This window comes from Suncus etruscus, chromosome 2 (genome assembly GCF_024139225.1).
Source record: "Suncus etruscus isolate mSunEtr1 chromosome 2, mSunEtr1.pri.cur, whole genome shotgun sequence".
NCBI lineage: Eukaryota > Metazoa > Chordata > Mammalia > Eulipotyphla > Soricidae > Suncus > Suncus etruscus.
This window is the reverse complement of record NC_064849.1, coordinates 90713649-90741404: the sequence shown is the minus strand read 5'-3', so window position 1 is coordinate 90741404 and position 27756 is coordinate 90713649. Positions and strand designations below refer to the sequence as shown.

General features: G+C 39.4%; 1 protein-coding gene across 1 annotated transcript in view; it reads right to left on the bottom strand.

The window, feature by feature from the left end:
* SEMA5A (semaphorin 5A) overlaps positions 1-27756 on the bottom strand; it is a 450728-nt gene that overhangs the window by 14702 nt on the left and 408270 nt on the right. The window contains exons 16-17 of the mRNA XM_049767907.1: positions 27100-27247; positions 2207-2432 (exon numbers count right to left, since the gene is read on the bottom strand). Of these exons, the coding sequence (XP_049623864.1) occupies positions 2207-2432; positions 27100-27247 (374 nt within the window). The remainder of the gene's footprint in view (positions 1-2206; positions 2433-27099; positions 27248-27756) is intronic.

The following is a 27756-nucleotide window of genomic DNA, read 5'->3' as shown; positions in this document are numbered from 1 at the left end:
ATACAAGATGCCTGGGATTGAACCCAGGTCAGTCATGTACAAAGCAAATGCCCTACCCTGCTGTGCTATCAATGTAACCCCATCTCCTCTTTTTAGTTTTTTATTTTTCAGGTAGTGTTTAGGGTTTATTCCTGGCTCTCTGCTGCAGATTTCACCTAGTTGTGCTTGGGGGACCACATGCACTGCAGGAACTTGAATGGGTTTAGCTGTATGTAAGGGAAATACTTTAATTTCCATGCTATTTCTCTCTGGCACTATTTTCTTTTATTTACCTATATAAAAAAGATAGCTACTAGTAGTCCCTGCTGACATACAGAAATTAGTGAATGAATTAGACACAAGGCTGTCAGATTTAAAAAATAAAAAAAGTTCAGTTAAAGTTCAACTTCAGATAATTAGCACATGATAGTAGAATACGAGTGTCCTAAGATTCTATAGTATTTTTAACACTAATTTTTTTTGAAAATTAGTTGAAATTCCTATTTAACTGTTTTCATATTTAAATTTTATCTCCTGACCCTAACTGAGATGACAAGATCATCTCTTATGCAATGTAAATCTTTATAATGGTTTTTCAGTTATTTCTTGTTTTTTTTTTTTCATGGCATATCTATCTAAACACAGTAGTACTTCAAAAACCTTGTAAGAGTTAACATTATTTTGTAAATTTTCATAGTGGGTGGATTTATTGTTTTATCATATTATAAAAATACAGGGCAAGAGTAATAATACAGTGGTAGGGCATTTGCATTGCATGCAGCTGATCTGGGATGGACCTGGTTTCAATCCCTGGCATCCCAGCTGGTCCCCAGAGCCTGCCAGGAGTGATTTCTGAGTGACTCCAAAAGTGACTCCTGAATACAGCCAGGTGTGGCTCCCCAAAAAACATATATATATATATATATATATATATATATATATATATATATACACATACATACACACACATATATATATATATACATATATATATATATAGAGAGAGAGAGAGAGAGAGACCCCCTTCATTAAAATAGATGATTCCACCCTTGCTCCAACTAGCAACAACACAAAGCCGAGTAAGAGTTGCTCAGCTATATTGAACACAATGACTTGAGATGGAAGACAATTTCAACATAACAACAATCCCAGAAGTGACTCCTGAGAGCTACTTTGGGGCTTCAAATTTTGATTGGCAGCTCCAAGTTGGCCACTGGTGGAGAAATGGAGGTAAGACGCTCATTTATCACTGGACACTATCCTTAGGGTCACTCTCTAACAGATTTATGATCTCCATGAACCTATTTCAGCCTGCATGATGGACCCAGCTCCGGAGTTTCTTTACAAGGCCAAACCATCATGGGCCAAGGGTCATTCTTTAAAAATGATGTTGATGGTGACTGTGCTTTCTATATAACAATTCTATATTATGTTCTGAGAATATGATAGAATCTTCAACACAAAAGTGCTGAGAAATATTTAAGGTGCTCCAGTGTGTGCTGAGGATTCAGGAGAGGGCTTGCTTTCTTTGGACATGAGAAGATATGTCAAATTGAAGAGAGTGATAGAGCAGAGAAAGAAGGAATCAGAAGTACTCAAGCTCATATTGTATTTATGCCATGGAAACAGGTAAGTTCCAGGCAATGAATTTTGAAGACCATTCAGGGCCAAGTTCGATGGGTCTTCTGATCTAGCTTGTAGCTTTTATATACTACTTAATAGGACATACTAGCATCTGCCTAATTATAAGGTGAAGCAGAATCAAAGTTATAGTTTTAACATAAACATCATCATCTTGGTATAAACAGGAAAGTGTATTGTGTCCACTTTGAAATTAAAAAACAGAAATGTTTACTTTTAATTTTCAGTTTAATGCCTGAAGAACTAGAGAAGAACATTGAGCATGTTGTCACATATTTTTTGATACTAAGTAAATTTTCTATAAACTATCCTGGGTGTACAAAATATACAACACTATGTAGAGAGTTGAATTTATAGTATTATCTAATATATAACTACAATCTGGTAGTGAAGGATTTCCCATCATTTTAGTCTAAAACCAGCTATTTTCTAGAAGGATTATTAAAAAAAAAAAAAAGCTAGCCACAAAAAATTCAAATTTAAAACAATTGAAAAATGTTCCACTGTTCTTCCATAATCTTGAGAAAAAGTCAAAGACTGATATCCGTGGACTGGACTGGACTGAAACTTGGGGGCCACCACTCACCATCCGTGGAGCAGCCACTGGTGCCATCACTGGAACAATAGCGCATTTCAATTCTCTGTCTCCCCACTTCCAGCAAATTTGGGTCAGGCAGGCGGGCTTTGCAGGTATACCGGAACCGCTGTTCATAGTGGCCACCATTGTCTGAGATGTTGACAGGTGTCCAGGGCGTCCATGGTGTTGTCTTCTTTAACTCTGGACATGGGTTAGTGTTACAAGGCTGGTACTCCTGGAAGGGAAGAGGCATGTGTTCATCATATGACAGAAACAGGGTATGGGGCTTCTCTCCTTTGGGGAAAGGCAGGTCTTTTCTAAACTTCTGATCCTGACCAACTTTACATTAGACACATATTTCATAACATATTTTGACATTATGTGCCAGGGTTCATGAAACTTCTTAAGAAATCTTCAGGATTCTTCTTTGCCAACAAGGACTCATTAATTATATGTGACTAAAATGGTGCTTCTTCTTTGCAGTAGCCAACATTGGTGGAATCATGAGATTCCATGTAACCTGGATGCAGCTGAAGGAAACCATTTTGAGTGAAGTAAGTCAGAAGAACAAACACAGGATGAAATCACTTATCTTTGGTACACGGAGTAACAGGACAGGGAATATAAGGAATTAAAGGGAAAAACAGCTAGATCACCCTTGACCAAGATTATAGGAAGGAGAAAGACTGGAAGAAAGACTGAGAAAGCAGAGGTTGGGTTGTATGAAGAGGTAGATAAAAAGTCACAGGGACAGGAGGCAGAGGACAGGGACTTGGCATATCAGCGGGATACAGATGTACGTAGCTATAGTTCAAACCACGGAGTCAACAACAGTGAGAGCAGGAGATCCAAATTGCAACAACCAAGTTGACAAATATGCCTGTCACGGAGGCACTTGGGGACACTGTTGGAGGCGAGTTGACACTAATGTTGGGATTGATGCTAGAACACTATTCTGGAAGCTTGACTGAATAACTTTACAAATCATGGTTCCTTAAAAATTGTTAAAACATAAAAATAACAGATAAATTAAATAATGGTGATTTCACAAACACCATCTTTCTTTTATCTGTTAAGTAATCAAATGTATGTATGAATGCATATGGGGGACAGTACAGTGAGAAAGGTACTTGGCTTGCACATGGCAGTCCATGTTCTGCTTGATCTCTGGCACCCCATGTGGTCCCCTGAATCCTGCCAGGAGTGATCACTGAGACAAAGCCAGGAATATGCCCTGAGTACTGCCAAGTGTGCCCTCCCCACTATCCAAAATACAGAAAAGAAAAAAGAAAAACAAAACAAATCATAATGAGGATTATTTTAATGTAAACTTAATTTTCTATAAAAGACTAATGCTAAACGTGTGGATATAGAATTGGCTTTTTACACTATGTTCATTCAGCTTAAGATGAATGAATAGTTTATATTCTGGAATCACATATTCAAAGTGTGAGAGTGCTAATATGCCCCTGAGAAAACACCATAAATGGTAAGTTTTCTGTGTAAAATTTTCAGTCAACAGTAAAAAACTAACAGATCTGCTTCCAACCCACTTATCAAGCTTTGACATTGACTATTCCCTTTCCTTTCCTGATCAGGGAAGTTCCTATGTGAGCCAGCTGGGAGGGTGCAGGGAGCTAAACAGAGCAGGGTATGAAGGTCCAGCAATGGAGCATAGTGTGTTGGGGAAAAATATAGAATTAGGATCCCCTTGAATGTTTTAATGGCTTATTTGGCAAGAGTCAGTGGTGAATGCCATGGATCCAGAAACAAGGCAGATGGAAGGGTAGAGACATGGTGCAAGTTTCCTCCCTCTGAAAATAAAGGATGCTACATTACAGAAAATCATAACAGAGTATACCAGAAAAGACCACACTGAGCAAGAACCATTTTTCCTAATAGACATTAGAAAGAAAACTGACTTTCCTTTTTTCTTTTTCATTTTTTGGGGTTTTGGGCCACATCCAGCCATACTCAGAGGTTACTCCCAACTCTGCACTCAGGGGTCATTCCTAGCAGTGCTTGAGGAACCATATGGGATGATGGAGATCAAATCTGTTGTTGGCATGCAAAGCAAACCCTTTCCATTGTTGCTATTTCTCTGGATCCCTCTTTTTTAAGGTTTTTGGGTCACACCTGGCAGACTTGGAGGACCCTATGGGGTCAGAAATTAAATTAGGGTTGGCTGCATACAAGATAAGCATTCTACCTGCTGTACTATCACTCTGGACCCAAATGAAGTTTTCTAAAGGAAAAGGAAACTGCTATATCCTTCCAGCATCTCTTAGCTAAACAGAATTAGCAGCTAGAATTTCCCAGGACAAGGCTCTGTGATCAAAAACTGTGGGATATGAATACAGATGGTTTAGCTCTGTACTTTCTACTCCATTGTGTGTCTTTATCATTGATGGGAGGTGTCTACTTCCAATGGTTCTCAACAGTTACACTGTTTGGTTAAATCCGAATCTGGTGTTTTCACCTAATCTAGCTCCCACATCCGGGCTCTACAACAAGCTTTCTCCTCATCTTGCCCAGTGAAATCCCCTTTCACCAGGAACTCTCCTGTTCGAAGAATAAATGGCAGTTTCATTTGCTAGAACTAGTCCTTCAATCACCCTCCATTGAATACCAGGCACAATCCCAATGCACCTACTACCTGTGTGGGTTTCTGGTTTGCTAAATGGTTCTCAAATAGTCTGCAGTGATGTCCAGAGGAGGCTGACCCCACTTTTAGTTCTACTAGGAGACTGGGGAAACTATTTTGTAGATATTCTAATTATTCTTCCTAGATGCCTTTCTTCAGAATCCACTTTTTCCATTGTTTCTAGGGGAACAGAATTCTGTGTATCTGTGATGTCAGGAGTTTTAACAGAAGATAGATATGGAGGTGGTCAGTGTGGATGCTCTGCCTGACCCCCTGATTTTCCCTGGACCAGACCTCCTAATCTCCATGCTTGCACTCCGGAAAGATAGATAGCTTCATTTTTCTTGGTTGATAGTATTTTTTACTATGTCGTAGAATGCTGCCTTCTAAATAAATTAGAGAATAAAACCCTCAATGGAAGTCATAAATCCAACTGGGCAAAAATCTAGGCAGAATGAACATAGGAGATCTGGGGTCTTTAGTAGAAATAAAGTTATGGGATGTGAAGCATCCAAGATTTGTTGGGACAGTATGAAACTATATCACATCCATCATGACCCCCAGACTACAAACACCTCAGACACTCTCCCCTCCTTACTCTGGGTCAGGCTGGATGAGTCCTGGAGTTTGTGACTGACTCAGAACATGCAGTTTGTGGGCTCTATTTAAAAAATATTGGTGGCTGGAAAAAGTTGCACTGGTGAATGACTGAAACCCAACTACGAACATTTTTGTAACCATGGTGCTTAAAGAAATTGATAAAACATAATAAAAATTAAAATGCATGTGTTTTACTGGAATAATATGTAGCTACAAAGATGATGAAACTTTGTAGTTGCTGCAACATGGTTGGCATGGGAAGGTCTCATATGGAGGGAAGGAAACTAGAAGGAGAAAGACAAAAAGAACAACCTTTTAAGTGGTCTACAAAATAACTGGGTGAGGAAATGCCATTTAGTAAAGGGGGATGCCTATATCACTCCCAGGGCCTAGTGAGGACACAGAAGGAAAGAAATTAAGGTGGGAAGGAAGATGATGAGAAAGGGAAGTGTTGGGGGTTCAGAGGTTGGGCTTTGGTTATATTGGGGATATGGAGAGAGGTATAGGTCTTCATCCAAAGCACAGACTCAACAACACTGAAAGCATGAGACCTAAGCTGCAACTATCAGCGTTTGCAATGTTTCTATCAACATGGCAGGCAGAGTGGGGAGTAAAAGCTAATGCAGTATGTGAACACTGGTGATGGGAGTTGACATGGTGGTGGAGTTACATTGCTGAAATATTATATGCTTAAACCTCAACTATCAATAACTTTGTAAACCACAGTTTTTAGTTAAAAAAAAAAAACCTAAAAGTGCACATGTTTAAGCATGAATAAGTTTGTCAAGACTGATCAATTTTTAGGTTCCACCCTGAATACACACCGAGGATTGTGTTTACCTCATAACTCTGCACACCAGAAATTCCATTTCTTCTATGAAGCTGAGCTTTATATATATATATATGCCTCACAAAGGTCTTTTTAGCTGGCTCAGGTGCCAGTAGGACAGGAGGTCACCTGATCTAGAGGTGCACTGGCTCAAAGAAGAGTGATACAGGTTCATCCATGTGGTTCACTAAGAGAAAATTCTTTTCTATGATCATGCTTGCCTCTTTGTGCAAACTTGAGCAGAGACTCAGGATTCCTTCCCATCACTGATTATTGAGGTTGGATTGTAGTGTTACAATATCTCTAATTAATAGTGGCTAAGGAATGCTGTGAATAGTAAATTTTATATAGATGATGCAAATATGAAGTGATTTTACTCAATGGTGTATAGCTTGTGGTTTAACTGAATTTGTAAGCTGCAGTTTACTGATAGACATAAGTTTAACCTGATCTGAAGAGAACTTGAATAGCAAAACCATTTCATGCCAAAGACAGAAATGATTTTTAACAAGATTTCAGAGAGCTTGTATTTTTATCACAAAGAATTATCATTTTCTTGATGGAAAATAATAAATTAGAATGTATACTAAAAATCAGTCCTATTTCCAGAAGAAATACAAAAGAATTTAAAGTAGGAGCCAAGTTCACTGCTGCATTACTCACACCAAACAAGATACACAAACAAATGAAGTGTCCATTAGTGAATGAGTGAGTTACAAAGATATGTAGTGATATAATTACACTCAAATTTTGTCATGGGAATAAAGGACATCCTGACATTTGCAACAACTTGAATGGCATTATGTGCTGCATGCAATAGGTCAGACTACAAAAGATGGTTCTATTCTGGATAATATCACTTACTTGGGACATCTAAGAAGGACAAACAGAGAAACTGAGGACAGTAACCAGGTACCAAGGATTCAGGATAGAATGGAAATGAAGCACTTTCAGCCATGAAGTCTAACCCTGAAGTTCTAAACTGAGCAAAGCTGGTCTCAGGCAGTGGTTTTGTCACCAGTTCACAGACTATTCTCAGGGGCACATGTAGAAAAAGATCAAAACTCATTAATTTAAAACAGAGCACAACATGTTTGCAGCTAATGTGACTCCAACATATATGGGGACATTGTTCAGATATCTCACATGTTCTCCCTACAAGTAGTTACTATTTTTCTCCTTGGGGAGCATAGAGGTGGTGTCCCACCCAGTGTGGGAATCATTTTTTCAACGTAAAAATGAATATATTGTAAAGCTCACACAAACACCATGTCATATGTCGATTCTATCTCAATCATATCTGTAAAAAATAAACAGCTTATAGAAGTACAAAACAAAGGTCAAGAAACTGAACTCTTTAGAGGGGTGATATCACTTTTAATGGTGCAGGAAAACAAGGGAATTTTCTTCTTCCTTTGCTTTCTTCCTATAATTTGGGGTGTGTATATTAGATAATGTGTACGAGTTTGCACTAGTCAATGAAAATGATGATGTTGTGTGTATGTGTGTGTTTGTGGGTCTGCATACAAGGAACTGCTCTACTCTAACTTTTTAGAAAACTGTGGAAAACCCAAAAGAATAAGAAAAGCAGTGTTGCCCATAGGACATTACTATGGCTGTGATTTGTGGGCCCTTGATAAACTTACATCTCAGATGACAGGACCATTTATCCAGTTTATTCCCTTACTCAAATGCCTTTAATTCTCAGCTGCTGAGTGAGAACATCAAAAATCAGACATCTATTTGTGTGTGTGTGCATGTGTGTGTGCGTGTGTGTGTGCGCGCGCGCGTGTGTGTGAAATCCCTTACAATAAAAGGGAAAAGTACCTTTCATTAACAGTAGGGCATTTGCCTTGCACACAGCCCACCTAGAATGGACCCTGTTTCAATCTCCAGCATCCCATATGGTCCTCCAAGCCTGCTAGGAGTGATTTCTGAGCACAGAGCCAGAAGTAATTTCTAAGTGCCACCATTTCTAATCCACCCCCCAAAAAACCCAGAAATATTTGCTTCTCAGAGTTGACATATGAAATATGATTGAATAATGTCTGTCCTTCCATTCCACCACCCCTGCTTTTAATTTGTTTGTTTCTTCGGGGTCACACCTGGAGATGTTCCTGGGTTACTCCTGACTCTGAAATCATAAATTATTCCTGAAAGGGCTGAGGAACCATATGGATGCTGGGGATGATACCCAGACTGGTCGAGTGCAAAGCCCTCCCTACTGTGCTTATCACTCTGGACCCCACAATTTCTACTTCTTAAGGGAAACATGCTCAACTGTCTCAGGTCCTCTGTGTCAGAGACTAGCATAATCCATTTCTATTTTTAAAGAGCTCTTAATGCACGGCATAAATATGTTAATTATCTTATTTTGTGGGTCATATTTAGAAATTTCATTGATTTTTATCATATTATTAAAATATAATATTAATTTCCCAAATACTGTGTAATAAAGTGAATTTTTCCTAAAAAAAAGAGCTCTTAAAATTTTTGAAAGGAGCAAAGTAGTTAAGAAAAATCAAACTGAGGTTTTTGTATTTAAGATGAGTTTTGGAAGAGCAACTGATAGGAAATACTCTTGTGGAACACAGAGGGGAAAGTGGTCTCAGATATTTTAATTACATAAAAAATAACAATCACATTTACCTACCTTTGGACTAGAAAATTTTGCTTTTTCTGATATACAAACTCACATAAGTATGCATGTATATAATTAAACATATGCATATAATGAAGACCATGATTCAAGAAAAGAAATACCCCCACACCTAGAATACTAAAAATTTGATGTAAGATTCATATAGTGATACTGACATGGGCAAATATGGCATAATGTTTTGGCAAGAAATATAGAATCAAATGAGAATAATGCAATGGTCTTTGGAAAACTCAGTTATGAAGACATAGTGATGAAGATACTATTCTATGACCTTGGCAGACCCTAATTGGAAAACATTAAGTCATTTCACGACAAGCTACTTAGCACAGGCCACCATTAGAAAATTATTTACAAACATCTGGATCAGTCTAGGTGTAATAAATATTTATTTTATATATTTGTTAATTTTTAAATAGAATCTAAGCTTCTGTTAAATAATCCACTCAACTAAGAAAAAACTTGAATCATAAATATATACAACTTGCTTTGATGTGTAGTGATTGTAAAAATACAATTTTTATCTCAGATTCTCTTGAAAAATTTTGTAGTGGCTGGAGCGATAGCACAGGGATAGGGCATTTGCCTTGCACGTGGGAGACCCAGGATGAACCTGGGTTCAATCCCCAGTGTCCCATATGGTCCCTCAAGCCAGAAGTGATTTCTAAACACATAGCCAGGAGCAACTCCTGAGTGTCACCAGGTAAAGCCCCAAAACAAAACAAACAAAAAAACTATTTGCTTATTTAAAAAATATTTTTACTGATTTTTAAATTAAAAGCATTGTGACATATTCATAATTTAGTTTTAGGCATAAAATGATTTAGCGGGGCTGGGCGGTGGCGCTAAAGGTAAGGTGCCTGCCTTGCCTGCGCTAGCCTAGGACGGACTGTGGTTCGATCCCCTGGTGTCCCATATGGTCCCCCAAGCCAGGAGCAACTTCTGAGCACATAGCCAGGAGTAACCCCTGAGCATTACTGGGTGTGGCCCAAAAACCAAAAAAAAAAAAATTGATTTAGCACCAATGCCACTGCTAGTGTCTACATCCCCAGACCAATGTACCAGAGTCTGTCCTATACCCCTCCCTCCCAATCTTCCATCTTTCTTAGTATAGTTTAGATTGGTAAAGCTTAGGTCTTGGGATTTCATTACCGAATTTTCCTTTCATTGAAAGTAAATTTGCTTTTGTAGAAGGTAAAATAACTTAGAACAGGACAGAGTTTTAATGGCTTCCACTTCTATTTTTCCCCCTTTGGGTGGTGGGGCTATATTCTGTTGTCTTCTAGGCTTTTCTTAACTCTGTGCTCAGGGATCAAGCCTGCATTGTCTGCATGTAAGGAAAGTGCTTTTACTCATTTGACTATCTTTCAGCTCTATTTCTTCTTCAATTGGTAAAGCAGCTATAAGTATTTTACAAATATTCAGACAGCTCAACTTTCTTCTGCTTTTCATTAGTTGTGTACAGTCTGTATTCTGACCCTGTGGGTTGCGAGTTGCTAAATGAAACAGCTGATTTCTTTTCAGAGGGTCTCTTGCGCCCTCATTCCTCGATGAAGACACAACTTTGCCCTCAAATGTTTATAGTGATACACGTCCCATTCCAACCACTTAGAAGCAAATAGTGGGAGGAAGATTTCCAAGATTCTCAGGTTCTTAGAGAACCGTAAAATTCTAAGATTCCCATCATCTGTACATCCTCCTTGCATAATCCCTGAGTCTTGGGCTGGAGAACATAGAATTTTATTCCTTCCATGTTGAGTCTGGGAAGTCCAGTATTATCTTAGCCCAATTACACACAGGGCAATGCGTTTATCTAATTGGCAACATACATTTATATTAACATGGATCTGGAATTTGCTTATATCATTTCCCTTTTCCAATGTGATTGATGAGAGAAAAATTATGTTAATCAAAACTGCTTCTTATCTGCATATATAAGAAGCTGACTTTTTGGACAGTTCATAGGCTTTCAATAATTAGTTACGATTTCATGCTCTATAAGGGAATGCTAAGAACAGTAATTGAATCTAAAAATCTCTTTGTGGTGAATGATATATTTAGAGTCATCATTGTAAAGGTTAAAGTACTATATCATGTTATTTCACCAGTATAAAAATATTTGGAACTTTTGAGTGTTTTTTTGGCTGCTAAATTTGGATTCCATCACCTAATGAATCTGGGAAATGAAAAACATGACTGTTTTATCAACATTTTTGCCTATAATTCAAATCTCAAGGAACTGCATTCTTTGCTCTTCATTTGGCAAATTTACTGTGGGAAATGAATTAAGTTCTTCTTAAATAAAGATCTTGTAAAAAGAGTTGCTATTTATAATTTAGGCTGTCTTATTACCTCACGAATATTTCCTGCCAAAACTATGGGCAATGACCTGAATATTTTAAAGTAAACATCCAATTTTTCAAATTAGAAATCATGGTAGTGTCATCTGAAAGGCATTTCCAAGATGTAAGTGAAAATATATGATCTACCTATCCATGCATCTTTAAATAACCATTGTTGGAGCATGATTCCATGTGTTAGGCATAAGTCACATCCTGATATCATAGATTTAATATCAAATATTAATATCCAAAATAGTCCTAAAACTATTCAAAAAAGGAAACATGCAAAAATTAAATGAACCTCATACCAGCTACAAGTCATGAGAACTAAGCTATAGTACATGAATTTGGCCATTGAGTGCTGTACTCATGACTGTGGCCCAATCAGAGTCCATCTGTCAACCATTCATTAGCTTACAAAGATCCAGGTGAACTCAGTTACTACACCACAGGAACACACCAGGCTGCTGAGCTGTCTTGAACATCCAAATCTAACAGAACTGCTTACATCTCAAAAGTAGATCATTCCTATTAGGAAGAGCTAACTCTGGAGAAATACTGGCCACCTAAACAAGAGATTAAAGTACCAATCACAGACCTTCTTGATTATGACAGATTGCCAAAAATGGTTGAGTACTAAGTTACCTCTTTATTTTTTCTTAATGAAGAAAAAATATCCTAATTTTAGAAATGCTCAAAAGAGTAATCCACTTTGGTCAAAATAAAAATTGTTAATTACAATTTTTTAAATCAGCTAATAAAATTAAAACAAAAAAGAAAATGATCAAAAGACATACAAAGGGGCCAGAGCGATCGCACAGTCATAGCATAAGGACATTTGCCTTGTGTGCTGCCAATTCAAGATGGACCTGGGTTCGATCCCCAGTGTCCCATATGGTTTCCCAAGCCAGGAGTGACTTCTGAGCACATAGCCAGGAGTAATCACTGGGTATGGCACAAAAACAAACAAACAAAAAAGACACACATATATCCCTGCAGTAATTTTGAAGGAAAATTGAGGGGAGTCAGCCAAGGCTACAAAGTCACAACTGGTGCCCGAGGTTACTTCTTAGGACCAAGCCTTGGGCAGGATTCCCTGTTCTTCACTCTGATTCTTTGAGTTGGCCTTGAAGTTGGCTAACAAAAATTTACTACCCCACACAAAAGAGGTATGTTTCACCAAGTAAAACTACCGTCTCAATGTATGCTTACAGAAGATCAATGTATATATCTCATCCCTTCCAAATAAACTATTTAAAAAGCCATAGATATAAATCAAGTAACAACCTCTTAAGACAACTTGGTAATTCTTTCTGATGGATTTGTTTTAAGACTTTATAATTTCTTTCTCTGAAGTTAATAGGTTATTGATGTCTTCATGATCTCATTAATTATTAATAAAAGATTATCTGGGCATTAGATATTTTACTTGCTATTTCTTGCATCTCTTTTCTATATTTTCCCTCTAGACTACACTGAGCCACACCTCAGCTCATTTCATGCCATTTCTCAGCTTTTTTAGAATCTTCATCTGGTTGAGAGAGTGAACTGACTGAATAATCTTTAAGTCAATGAACAGTCTAATAAGCAGATCAACTAATATGACTTTGGTTCAAATGGGACAAAAGCCAGAGGGGAGTCTCTTCTCACCTCTACTTCATCTGTTTGAAGTTCAGAATAGCCCTATCTATCAACAATGCCAGCAGGGAGAGCCACATATCATAGGCTTGCCTGTTATTGATTAGCATATTTGGACTTTTGACATATGAGCTGAACTGCGAAGAATCCATGGAAGTCATTTTTATCCTCAACCTCAAACTCCTGCCATCTTGTTCTATTCATATTTAACGTCAGGAACTTTAGGAAATTTCTTTCCTTTCACATAAAACCTTCTACTGTTTCAGCACTCCTCGTGATGATGTGCTTGATATAATGTTTTAGTAGGCATCTTTCAAGGTAAAGACAAAACCTCCCCACTTTGCTGACTTCTAAAAAATTGATTATCAATGAGTTGAGTGTTGAATTTGGTCCAATGTTGGTTTGGCATCTATTGATATGATAGAGCATTCTTTGACATGAACACAACATGTATTATTTGTGAGGTCATTTGATCATTATCAATGCCATGATAAATATGAATATAAGTGAAATGTGTGCTCAGATATGAAGTATATTTGTATGTAACATCTGATGCATGATGTTGGCACAGGTTTACATACTCGGTGTGTTGTGCAAGAAACAATCCTGTTGGCAGGGTGTATGTATGTCCTCTCTTGAGCCATGAGTTTTGGCATATGCCCTTGGAAGGAAGAGGTAGAATTAATCTTTTTTTTTTAGGGGAGGCAAGGGCACACTTGATGGTACTCAAAGCTTATTCCTGACTCTGAGTTCAGAGATCTATCCTGGTAGGGCTTGGATGACCATATAGGGTACTGCAGATAGGACCCTGGAACCCAGTTTGGCCTGTGCAAGTTCCTTACTAGCTGCTATCTCACTTTGAATTCTGGGGTAGAGTTATTCTTTGCATATCAGTATGTTTCCTGAAACTTAAGAGATAAGAGTATAGGAGGTAATGATCTTGCTTTACATGGGGACAGTTGTGAATCTGTCACCACATATGGTCCCCTGAAAACCACCAGGAGTCACTCCTGAGCATAGAGGCAGGATCAGACATCAACACTTCTATTACCTGACCCAGCAGTACTGTAAAATTCAAATGTGAAGTCTTATGATCCACAGAGGGGTTCTTCTAGGTGGCGTTTGTCCTGGGTCTCATCCATTTCTAGTCAACACCATTGACCAAGCAACTGAATCCCTGGAATTATTAGAGCTTGGGAGAACTTACTATAAAAGTTTTTACAGTAAAACAGCTACTTTTCCTAGTGTGCTGCACTGAATCTCTACTGCACTTACTAACTTCAAGTAATTTACCCCAACCCTCAATTTAAAGAGGTGGATGTGATAAAAGACACCCAAATTTTAAGTGGAGCAAAGTTGCAAATAAACCTAGGACATTCAAGAACTAACTCTTTTTTGCATGTGCTCTTCCGAATTCAGTGGGTGATGTTTGGAGAGTTCCTGTGAGACTTATCTCTGCTGCTAATATTTTCCCACCCCACAGTACAAATCACTCTTTTCTTTCCATGCTGCTGCCAATGCCTTTTCTGTAGTTTCTGAGTAGCTATAGTGGTTGGGCCCGGAGAAGGTGCTGCTGAGGATGCAGAGCCTCAGAGACAGGGCAGGGCAGCTCACTCTGGCTCTGGGAATGTTCTCGGCCAAATATCTTGGGAGTGTCTGGGGGTAGCTTTTACTTTTCTTTAGGGGAGACAGAAATATCCAGCTGTCCCCAAAAAGAGTTCATTCTTATACAGTTCTGAGAACTGGCAGTACAATTTAAAACAATGCCAAGCAGATCTTTCTCCTCACTGAGATGGAAGCAGAATGTTTGCAAAGTGCCAGAACTATCAAAATCCCTTAGGTGATATTAGTCTATTGAAAATATTTGTGTGGAAGAAAAGCTTATCATTGAAACTTGAAAACTGATACCAGGGAGTTCCTTTCAAATCAATGAGGCAAAACTTAGTTAAGTTTATAGCTAATTCTCAGATGCTCTACTCCGAGGCCTTCCCTGGCCCCAAATCAGACTAGAAGCAATGAAAGAGAAAATGCAAATTCTTCTAAGGGTCAAGGAATCATATCTATTGGGAAAGGAGTTTGAAATTCCATTAGTTACATTTTTTAAAACAAAGATTCAGGTATAGAGAATTCGATTTCTAGCATTTCAAGCATTTGCAATGAGTAGAGAGATGGACTAGGGTTTTCCTGGACCTGATTTATCCTCTTGTGTGGTGACTGAAGGGCCATCTGTAAGAATAGATAACCTATGGCTGAGCTATAGATGATCTATTGGTGAATTATGGCTGACTTATGGTGATCTCTGGACCATTTATGGGCTGAGGATGATAGGTTTGTGGATGTGAAGATCTCAGATAATCCCAGATGATCCATTATGATGGACACATGGAGGAAAAAGCTTGCCCAGTTCTCTGAAATCTCACACACACACACAAACACACACACACACACACACACACACACACACACACACACATACACATGGCATCATGGCCCCAATAACCTCAGAACCTAGCAGCAATCTCAGTGGGTCAGAGCATTCACATTTTTAGTTGAATAAGTGGGCAGGCAAAATAGGCACCAAGTTTCAATGACATTCACCACGTGTGGAAAGCATAACAAATAAACTGGAAATCTAGCAGCAAATATCTTCCTGTAGTGAAAATAGTGAAGCTTCCCCTGTAACAGCCTCAAAGCCAGAAACAGGCCACACTTGACATATACCCACAAGAGAAATATCAGTACCCCAGGGAATCCTAGTGCTTGCTGGAGTCCAAGACTGAAGACGCTATTTGCCTTCAAAGCCCCATGGATCATTTCTATTCCTAACACTCAGTAATGCCCAAGCCACCAAAATCCTTGGATACAAGGGGAAAATGGACTTTCCTTAGTGAAACCCATGAACAGGAGCTTCAAGTCACAATCCTGTCCTCTTTCCTTCCTGCCTTCCTGTGGCTTCAATATATAAAGAAGAAATGCGGTGTCGTCGTTAATGGGTTTTCTCCTCCTAGACTTAGAGATCCTTGAGGGTAAAGACAGCAAGGAAATGTGGTCCCATTCCTCCCAGCCCCAGCCCCAGCCTGATTCATAAGTATTGAAGACTTTGTTGCTGAGAAAACATAGCTGAACTGGACACAGATAGATGTGCAAAAAAAAAAAAAATACACCAAGGGAAATAAAACAATACAGATTCACCCACGGATGATGTTATGGAAAAGGCTCAGGGTCATTCCATTTAATTTCTTCTTTACTAAAGTTAGCAAGTAGTGGAATCTGTGCTACTTTATAAAAATAGTAAATCCAGGCTTTCTTTCCCCATTAAGTGTTCTGCATCAGTTAGATGTGCCCCAGGCTTGCCTGTGGGGGTTTCAGAGGTCTTGGAAGGTCACTGCTAAGTATAATTCAATATCAAACCCAATTTAATGAACTTCATACACGATTACTGTGGGCAAACTGGCTTTCAGTGTGAAATGTGATTCACTAGCAACAGTCTGGCAAAGCTCATTAGTAAGAATATGAAATCATTTAAGAGTAGAAATAATAAATGAAATGGTCACAAGCATATATCATGGGAAGAGAAATTAGATGAGAACTAAGAACTAAAGCAGCTGCACTGGGGTATAAAGAATCTCAGAGAGAGAAATTCAAGTCCAACAATAAGAGACTCCAAAAACAAATGAAAAGGAAGATACAAAAATAAAATATGCAAGAATAATCCCTTCTTTTAAAAAATGTTAACAATATTTTTCCAAATTACCATCATCTTTTAAAAAATTCATACATGAACCGAACACTTAGATTAATGTATTTTCCGTCCCATATTGTACTGAGTTTGAGCATACAATCATGAACGAGATAGATATTTGCTCTTTTAGAGAGTCTAGGTTTAAAAATAAATTAATTCATTTCATAGTAGTACAAAGGAATGTTCCTCTTTGAAATAGAACCAAAGTCAAGCTGCAATAGCCCATTTTGAGTTTTGCTTTTTTTTTGTTTTTTGAGCCACACCTGGTGATGCTCAGGTGTTACTCCTGGCTATGTGCTCAGAAATCGCTCCTGGCTTGGAGGACCATATGGGATGCTGGGGGATCGAATCATGGTCTGTCCTGGGTCAGCTGCATGCAAGGCAAACGCCCTTACCCTGTGCCATTGCTATGGCCCAATGCAATAGTCTATTTTTGGAGTAAACTTTACCTTAATTTTAAGGTTTGTTTTTGTTTTTGTTTTTTTTTTTAGATTTAAGATAAACTTGAACAGGCAAAGTCAATTGGGGAAAGGCAGGAAAGAGTTCAGTGGGTAGGGCACTTGTCTTAACCGTGGCTCACCTGTCTTTGAGCCCCAGACTCCTATGTGGTCCATCAGAAGTGGTCCCTTAGTGCAGAACCAAGAATAAATCCTGAGAACCATTAGGTATGCCCACAAACAAAACAAAACAAAACAAAATAGGGGACAGAGAGATAAAAAAAAATTAGATAAGTTGCTTGTGTTGCACAACACAGACTCAGGTTTGATCATCAGTGTCCCATATGGTTCCCAAGCACCACCAGGAGTGATTTCTGAGTGCAGAGCCAGGAGCATTGCAGTATGTGGTCCTCAAACAAATCAAAATATCACCCCCAAACACAAAAAGATTTGAAAGAAATTAGCAGATTATTGAATAAGGAATCTGCACAACATACGTTCGTACATACTTGCAAGGACAACATTGTCCAATGTTTCCAATGACACAGTTTCCAATGACAAAGCTATATCATCCATTAATTCCATTTTACATACAAAAATACTGGCTGTATTTATGTGAACAGATTCTCTCATATTGAAGAATAAAGTGATTTTATTTTGTTCCAGTGCAAGGAAAAAATAATCCAACATCACATAGATGTATAATTGAAGTCACTGATGGAGATACAATGTTAGCCAACCCTTACAAATCAACCTAGAGGCCATAATCTAATAGTTGTGGGAGCAAAGTGACCATGTTCCATAGCCAGAGAGCCAAGACCTTTTAGAAATAAAACCATGTTCTTCCAAATTCACTGTCTTTCCTCTATATATACTTAAGACACATAAAAAAGATGCTGTAGGCTCTACATATAAATCCAATATACCCACAAATGCTGGTTCTTTTACTCAGAAGACTTTCAGAGAGTTTCTGCTCCCATTTCCCCTGGGCAAAATCCTGGCCACACTACAAATGGCTTAGTCCTGGCCACACCACATCTGGCTTAGTCCTGACTACTCCATATATGGCTTAGTCCTGGCCACATCATATACAGCTCAGTCCTGGCCACACCATGTACGGTTCAGTCCTGGCCACATTATGTATGGTGCAGTCCTGGCAAGACTACATAGTCTCAGTCCTGGTCACATCACATATGGCCCAGTCCTGGCCACAGTACATATGGCCTAGTCTTGGCCACACTACATATGGCCCAGTCCTGGCCACACTACATATGGCCCAGTCCTGGTCACACCACATATGGCCACATGGGCTCACTGCTTTTTCTCTGCTGTTTCCTTAGCACGCTTGCCTTTCTCCCTATGTTTAACCAGATCACCGATCTTTTCTCAAAACTTGAAAGTCAGTTCCCTCTTTGGAGGAATTTTACTCTGTGGATCTGCTTAGACACAACAGATACACAAGTGTAGGGTCCATGAAAAGAGGCAGATGAGAATTCCCAAAACACTCCACAGGTAAAATTATTTGGAAACGGACAGTATATGAATCTGCACCAAATATTAGAAAAATTAACTTTCGAAAATGATTCCTGTAATAGGCAAGGATCTCGTCTCCCACTCAAGTGCAGATGCCAGGGCTTTCTCCCTCACAGCAATTATAGTTGCAGGAAGATAACAGAAAAGAATTAATTAAATATGTCTTAGGAGGAAAACTGCTTGGGAACTTCAGGGGATGCACTGGACATCTGGAATCCATCCATTTGTCTCTGCTATTGTTGTCTCTCAGCTGAGAAACTGAGGCTCTGTGCTTCCCACATGGATCCTGGACAAGTTTACAAGGTAGATTCCAGAACTTTCCTCCTGGTGCTCTCCCTCCCACACAATCACGCCGGCATCCTTTCAAACATTGCTCTCTGAGAGTCTCACCCTGGAGATTTGCAGGGGTCCAGGATGGACTGAGTGGGACAGATGTGGAGAATGTTTCAACAGATGCGGAAAATGTTTCCCAGTGTGATGGAAGCAAGATGCCCAAGAGCTCTGCGTGGGATACTCCTTTCTCACCCAGGCTGGCTTAGTGAGTAATGCAAGAATGTACCAGGGTCTGAGCGACTCTATGTAAAAACCTGCAACATGACTCTTGCTTTCAAATTAAAACCTCATGAGATTCTGCAATTTGGCAAACCCCGAAGAAACATGTCATGGAGTGAGAAATAGAAACAACTGTGCATGGGACTTCTGCTCTCTTGGGGTCTATGTTGGGCAGTAGGAGTGAAGGAATCTAATCTTTTCTTTAAGACAGATTCTGAAGGTTATTATCTGTAATTTAAGATGATCTAATTCAAAATATTAATGAACAAATCTTATGTGTAGCTCCCTGTATTCTTTGCTCTCACCTAGTTAGGTTGAATGAGGTTATCAGCTCAGAGAAAATTGAACATCAATTAAGGAATAGCACATAAGAATAAAGAAACCACTGTATCTGGGGAAAAAAAAAACCTAGTTAATAGTTTACAACCATTATTTTTTTCATGTCCTGACATCTGTTGCTTCTTTCTTTACCAAATTACAAGTTGCTTTGGAAATTATTATGTCTGTGCGTTCTTTGAACCACTGAAATTATATATGTTCCATAAGTCCATTGGAGGGGCTCAGATGAAATAATAAAAAAAGGAAATGCAAAATTGAGGCAAAACACAAATTAAATCATATTGTTGATATAATTAAGCACTTATGTTTGTTGTGCAAAAGGAAATGCCTACCGTGAGCCAAACCAAATAAGAAGCATAATGTGGTCAAAATGGATTTTTAAATTCTCAGGCTGTATTTGGATACTCTCGAGTTATTTCTATGACATCTCCAATCTTTGCTAAGCAAAAATCAGTATGTATGTCTTCTGTCAACAACAGGGCCCACAACAAGATGATGAAACAAGTCTACAGAAGTCTCAGCCTAGCTCATAAGTCAGGACTCTCTTTAGAGCTTTCTGCAGGGTTAAAGATTCCCTTTCTCATCCTGGTATCCCCAGACCCTATCACAAACAGAAGCTTAACCCTGACTCAAAAATAAGATGGAGGACCAGAGATATAATAGGACAGTGTGATAAAGCATTTGCCTTGCATGCAACAAGTTTAAGTTGCGTTGCTGGCAACAGGATATGGTCCTCTGAGGTCCATCAGGAGTGATCCCTGAGCAGAGCCAGGAGTGAGCCCTCAGCACAGTCAGATGTGCCTGTCCGCTCCTACCCCACCTCATGGGATGGAAGGAAGAAATAAAAAAGATAAAGCAGAAGAGAAAAGTGAGTTAAAAAATGAAGATACTCATATTCTCCTGCCATCAGCACGAATTCAGGAAAGCATTTAAGATTCTATTAAGACCTGGATGAGATGAAGACTCCATCTCAAGAAATATAATCAGTTAAGGAAATAACAAAGCCCTAACTAATTAGATCAGGGCACTCATGGAAAGGACCTCAGGACCAGGCAGGGTGAGAGTAGGGACATGGCCCTAAGGCAAGAGAATTGGCTGGTGTGGAATGTCACTAGGGTAGCTTAGGTGATGCATGCTAATCTAGATGAACTCAGCTAAAAGGATTAGATGGAAGAGAATCATTTTTAACAACCTCTCCCATTTTCCTGGCCAGCAGCATTCTAGGAACATAAGAAAACAAATGTAAACCTCTTTGAGGCATAAAAAAAATCATCCTGAAATCATGGCTCCAGCTTATACAAAGACATGGTGGGATGAATTATGATTTGAACAAGAGAAATAGCATCTAGAACTGGGGAACCTGATTCTGATAGTGAGTAGGCCTTGTATATAAAAGGCCCAGAGTTTGATTCTTGACATCACACCACAAAAATAATAGGCAAATATATGTCATTCTTAAAAAAATAAAGAGGACGACTGAGCCAGAGTGATAGCACAGTAGGTAGGGTGTTTACCTTGCATGCTGAAGACCCAGGTTCGATCTCCAGCATCCTATATAGTTCCCTGAGCCTACCAAGAGTGAGCACAGAGCCAGAAGTAATCCCTGAATACTGCTGGGTGTGCCCCCAACCCCTCCAAAAACTAAAGGACTGAGGAGAGTTGTTCCCAAAGATGCAAATAAATGGAGTCTCACCCTTATTCTGTGTTGAGAACCAGTTATCTATTCTGCAAAAGAGCGGTGGCAAGATCTCATCAGAAAATGCCAGTTTGGCTGGACTGCTAGTGTATATACTCTTCTCATTTTTGGACTTGGGAACTAAATCAGTAGTGCTCAGTGCTCAGGCATGATCCACTGAGGAGACCATATGTGATACTAGGGAGATGTGATGTCAGCCAACTTTGGCTGTATGCAAGGCACATGCCTTACATCTGTACACTCTAGTTCCTCTAAGTCACCTTTTGTGTGTTTCTTTTAGGTGACAGCAGTGATACTCAGAATTTTCTCCTGGTTATTCAAGCAGGAATTACACCTGAAAGTGCGTGGGGGACCATGTTGGATCCAAGAGATGGAACCTAGGCAAAACCTAGGTAAGGACATGTGCCTTACCCACAGTGCTATCTCTCATTCATGCCCAAACTCACATTTAATCATCAGCAACTGCCATACTATTCCAAGAGAGTGCTTGCTCTTTCATTCCATTGCCAAGCACCCAGTAAAACTAGAAACAAACTAGCTGAGCTACAGAAATTGATGGAATCTAAGTGCCCAATTTGGTAAGGACATTAAATGGGCTTAACTGCCCAAGGTGTATTCTCTATAGATAATCCATGATTAGCCCCAAATAATCAGCAAGGGTATAATCAAAGACTGAGGGTGCACTTAGTAAAAAGAATTCACTGATTGTTTTTAAAGGCACTCACTTCCATTTGGGCTTTACATTTAGGAAGTCACATATAATTACCCATTTTGTAGCCATTAAAATGTTGGCATGGTTGGAAACAGAGATCTGGAGTTCCATGGCCAAGTATTTTTTATTAGGCCTTTAAAAGAAATAGATTGTTGTATGTGCACTGTGTACTCACATAGGTGACAAAAGATTTTAAACACATGGCCATGCTGTGGGGAGCTGTTGTGAGGAATACTCCTGTATTTTCAAAAAAGAATTTTTAAGAATTTTAAGAATTTTTAAGAGTTCTCACATCAGCTTATGAGTAATCCTTACACTGAAATCATTGATGATTGAAAAAGAAAAATATAATTGTCTCCCGTTTCTTTCACAACAGAAACTATATATTTGTGAATGCAGCTTAGAGTTGACTTTTGAATCAGTGCATTGTTCAGTGTAGGCAGTAAGAAACCTGAAATTTTGCAAAGCCCAAGAAACTATGTTACAGCCTTTTCTAATGCCAGAAATACAACACTGTTGGTGATATAGTCCAGATCTACATACCAATGACAATTTACAGAGACGAGAAATGATAAGTTAAATTTTCTAGAGACAGCCTTCTTGTGGATTCATTCCTATAATCAATCATTTTCCTTTTCTATCCCTTGAAGTTGTGCATCATTTGAAAACTTGATTGCTGAACTTTCAACGCAAAAATTTCAGAAAACATTCGTGGTACTGGCCATCCAAAGTATTACTGGATTTTCTGTCATGCTATTAACTATTCTAAGCTACACAAGCCCGCTTGAAACAAAATGTGGCATTTTCCATGCATGATATTTCATATTTGCTGAGAAATTGCCTAATAGAATAAAGAGGGTTTTGCATTCCTGGGCATAGGAATATGTGCTATCAGGTTTCAGTGAGAGACATCAATTTTTTGCCCTTACAGAAGAATGCTTGGAAGCAGGGAACACCCCTGAAACATGAGGGGGCAATAGCAGAGTTCACACTGTGACCTTCTGCAAGAAAGATCAAGAGCCTAGACTTTTGCCTGGGAATGGATCATAATGAACATTCTAAGCCTGCTGTAACAGATACAAGAATAGAGACCAAAAAACATGTATCTTAGCATCAACTAGAAATGGTATTTGAGAAGCAGCTTCCTTCAGAGAAAGGAAAGAAAAGTCAGGGAACTCTCTCATTCTCTTTCGTGGATCTTTGGTTTGTTTTGGACCACACCTAGTGATGCTCAGGACTAACTTTTGGCTCTGCACTCAGTAATAACTCCTGATGGGGTCTAGGGACTATATGGGGTGCTGGGGATCAAACCTGGGTTATCTACAGGCAAGGGATGTGCCCTATCCACTGTATTTTATCTCTGCCCCCATATCTTTCCTTATCTTTTAAGAATAGAATTTGAGGCATTATAAGTCAGAAAGAAGTGGTTGGGGGCAAACACAGCAAGTAGAACAAAGTTGGTTCAGTACTTGCAGCCATGGAGAACTTAGATCTCATTCACCAGCCAGTGGGTGCCAAGATACACTGGGTATAAAGAATCCCCAACATGGCCTCTGCCCCAGTTAAAGCCACCACCAAGGAATGTGGAGGTTGGGGTCACCTCCTTAAGGCTAGTACTCTGAAGGAGTAAAAAGTCAGTTCTTCTGGTCCATGAGACAGGGTGATCTCTTTCATGGGAAGCTCTAGCAATGTTTCGTCCATGGACCAGGGCAAGAACTAGTATGTAATATTAGGGAGACTGTGAAACCAAGGAAAATGCCCAATAGTAAGAAATTATACCCATAGAATATATACAGGGAGAGATTAAAGTGGTTTGTCTTTGTTCTTTGTTTTTGTTTTGGGGCTCAGGGTTTACTCCTTGTTCTGCACTCAGGGTTTACTTCTGGCAGTGCTTGGACACCTGTCATAATGTGCAAGGCAAGTGTCCTACTCAATGTACTGCAACTTCAAGTTCAGGTTTTGTAGACCTGATGTAACAAAGATCATTATGGGTAGAAATATGCCAAAGATAATTAACATCAAAAAGGAAAACCTGAGAAATCTTTTCAGTTGGCATTTCAGTTGACATTGTCAGAATATGAAAAGACGCCACATTCTTAAAAACCAGTTCATGCAAGAAATCAATGCTACCTTTTGCTAGAAGCTATTATAGTACTAAGAATTTTGAGTCTGGGTATCAGATACAGAGAGTACAGTAAGGATTGTGCCCTATTCCCAGCACCCCATATGGCCTCCAACTCCACTAGGATTAACTCTTAAGTGCTGAGCCAGGAGGCCTCTGAGCATCACCAAGTGTGGCTAAAAACCCAAATAAACAAAAGTCCTGTAAACATGTCATTTTCTGTAGAGATAATATTTCATTAGCATATTATCATTTTTAAGAAGCTTAAAGCATATTATTATGAATAAACTGTTTTAGAGAAACAGCAATACCCACAAATTATCTTTAAGTATGTAATATTAGAAATAACTTATTGTAAATGACCTAAAAATTGGGGTGCCTGTTGTTCAGGAAATCAAAGATTCACCTGCAGGGGATCAAACCAAGGTCAGCTGTGTGCAAGGCAAAAAGTCTACCTGCTGTCCTATTTCTCTGGCTCTAGACACTTTGTTTTATCATCTGGAAAGTGGGGCTAATCCTGCCCTTCTTAGGAGGAGGTATAATCACCATCTTTGCAGAGGAGATGGGTCTGACTCAGACAGAACCTACTTGAATACTGAGCCAAAAAGAACTTCATATTGAGCAGCATACTTTGTGGGCAGACCTTTATCAATTGTGGCAACAAAATGAACCTCCAACATGTTACTGATTTATACTGCTACTATTTTTAAATAAGCTTGGTAGGCATTGAAATGATCCATTTGTCTAAGCAATGCAAAGAGACTCATCTCCCACACTCACTTTCAACCTGCTTGTTGTTCCTCATCTAGCAATGCCACAGCAGAAGAGGCAAGAAAGGGAACCAGTAGAAAGAGTTGCATGAGAATGACAACTGATGCTATTCTTTTCCCTGCCATACCACAGTCTCAGTGGGCCACCATCAAGTCTTCTTGGTAATGTGTTTACAGAAGACTGGTAGATGGACTCCACGGGGAAGAGGAAAACAAAAACAAACAAGTATCTAAGAACTGCTGAAAAACTCCTGGGAGAAATACTTGATATTTCTCAGGATTTGGAAAGTGATGTTTTGTTTCATAGATGGTAATTCTGAAAGCCTCAATAGAAGGAGAGTTACAAATATGACTGACATTTAACATATTATAAAACTTTTCTCCATGGGCCAGGAGAGATAGCACAATGGTGTTTGCCTTGCAATCACCCAATCCAGGACCTAAGATGGTTGGTTCGAATCCTGGTGTCCCATATGGTCCTCCATGCCTGCCAGGAGCTATTTCCAAGCAGACAGCCAGTAGTAACCACTGAGAACCGCTGGGTGTGGCCCAAAAACCAAAAAATAAATAAATAAAATAAAACTTTTCTCCAGACACACTCCTGTGACTACAGAAAAGGGACCATCCACTGACTCATTTGAATCTTCCGTAAAATTTCATTCAACTGTTTTAAATCCAAGTCAACTTGCCAGAAGAAAACGAAGGACTTGCAGTAGTTTCTGAGTCCTTGAAAATGCAAAGTTTTAGACACTAAACTGGAAGATCCATCCTCATGGGCTCCCAGTAGATGAGACAAACCATGAATATAAAAGTGTAGAGATACCAGGTCTGATACCCAGCAGAACCAGAACCAGAAACGATGAGAAAACAAAAATCAGTAACCGTAACTTAATTGTTTTTCTAGAAGATATGCATGCTAGGATTTTCTGTTTATAAATTCATGAACAATGAACAACTACAGCATCTGGAACATCAATATACAACCATTCTAAAAAGAACACAAAGACTTCTCATTGCTGAGAAATGACTTAGAAAGTCAGGTCTACAGATACAGTAAAAGATTTAATGAAAGCCACTTCAATCACTGTCAGTCAAAGGGGAAGAAATCTAATAATCAATCCCAATAATAGAAATTTCCCAAAGTCAGGCATAATATAATATCTGACAAGAAAACTCATGCTCCTCTTTCTCTCCAAATTTTTCAAGGCTATCTTATCTGGGTGTGTGCATTCTATGTCCTAGAGAAAGAAGCTTGGCAGCATCATGAAAACATTGATCTCATGAACTAAGAGGACAAGATACTGTGGAGACCAAGGAGAAAGGGCTGGGAGAAAGATTCAAAGACAGATGTTTTTGTGAGGAACTTGTCCAGCAAACACCTCACCAGCTCTATTGCTACTTCATGGCGCCAATGCCAGAGGAAGTCAATGTGGTGAAAGAAGCATCCTTCAGTGTAGTTGCTCTGTCAGATGGCCAGGAAGAGCAACCATGGAAAGGGCTTATTTGCACACATGGAATTTTACTGAAGAATTTCAAGTGAATGTTGAAATGGGACTAAAGCCCATAAAAGACATAGCCACAGTTAAATTTTTATTCCTGGTTATTTGGTGCCACCATTCTAGCCAACAACTTCAGAAAGCTGATCAACCCATCCCAGTGTCTCAGGATTGTCCATGCTGCTCATCTTAACTAGGATGGTGACCAATTCCGTGTTCTCAAATTGAATCTTCAGAGTTGAATGAAGAGTAGAGTTCTTGACAGGGCTCAGAAGTCAGAATTGAAAAAACTCCTCAGAAAGATCATCTCACATAGGAACATTCAATCCAAGAAGACAACAGGTTACTCTAACTACTAGTAGCCAGATACCCCCTAGACATATTTTTCAACTAGTGAAATAAATGGGTTTCCTGGCAGCTAGTAAATATAGAGCATCTATGCTAGATCTGTCCAGTTCAAGTATCATTATAGCCCTACATGTCTGTAGATGCCAGAAATCTAAAGTTTGGGGAATATCTGGTGATTGTAATTCATAAGAGTCTACACAACAGCTAGTATGTGCAGAGTACTTAGAATCTGCCATATACTATCCATTTAGTCTTTCATATCCTGTCCATTGAGTACTTGAAGAGCACTTGGTATGTTCAGCAACTTGTATGTGCTGAACACTTAGGGTTTGCAGATGTCCAGAAAAGTGATGGGTTCAGAGCAGGGAGGATGTGTTGGGGCTCTGGAGGCTAGGGTGAAAGAGGAAGAGGAGGATTTGAAAGAGGAAGACGATTCCACTTACCACATTGCAACCTGCACAGTCAGGCCCATTCTCGCAAGTTCTGCGGCGAGCTTGGATGCCGCCACCACACTGGGCCGTGCACCGCTCCCAGGGCCCCCAGCCTGTCCAGAACATGTGTGGGGGACACAGCAAATGCTCATTGCAGTATCTGTAATGGGAAAACCAAGAGGTAGAAGGAGGCCTTTAGTGCAATGAGCAGTCACACTGCATCCACGCTCAGTGCCTACGGCAGATGTGCACACATGGGCATGCTCCGCGTGGAGGGACTGCTGCATTGCGTGGCTACACAGTGAGATGAGGCAGAGGAGGCGCTGACCATGCTGTGTGGGTACAGACAATGGGATGCACGGGAAGACAATGAAGAAAATGCTAAACTCACAATGCAGGATGGAGCTTCCTGTGCAGCCAATTAAAAGAAAAACAAGACAAACCCTTCAAATCGGCACCCAAACAGGGCAGCACAGAGAAAATAGCTAGAGAAGGTATTTATCTTCTCAACAGACACACTGAAACATAGAGCAGGTTAGGAAAACAGAGTCAGCCAACATGGATCTGGAATTCATTTCTCATCCTGCAATCCAATAAGGCCTGTGGTCCTATTAATAAAAGTTAAAAGAAAAGTTACAATCTAATTTGAACCTGAAGTTGTGTGCCAGC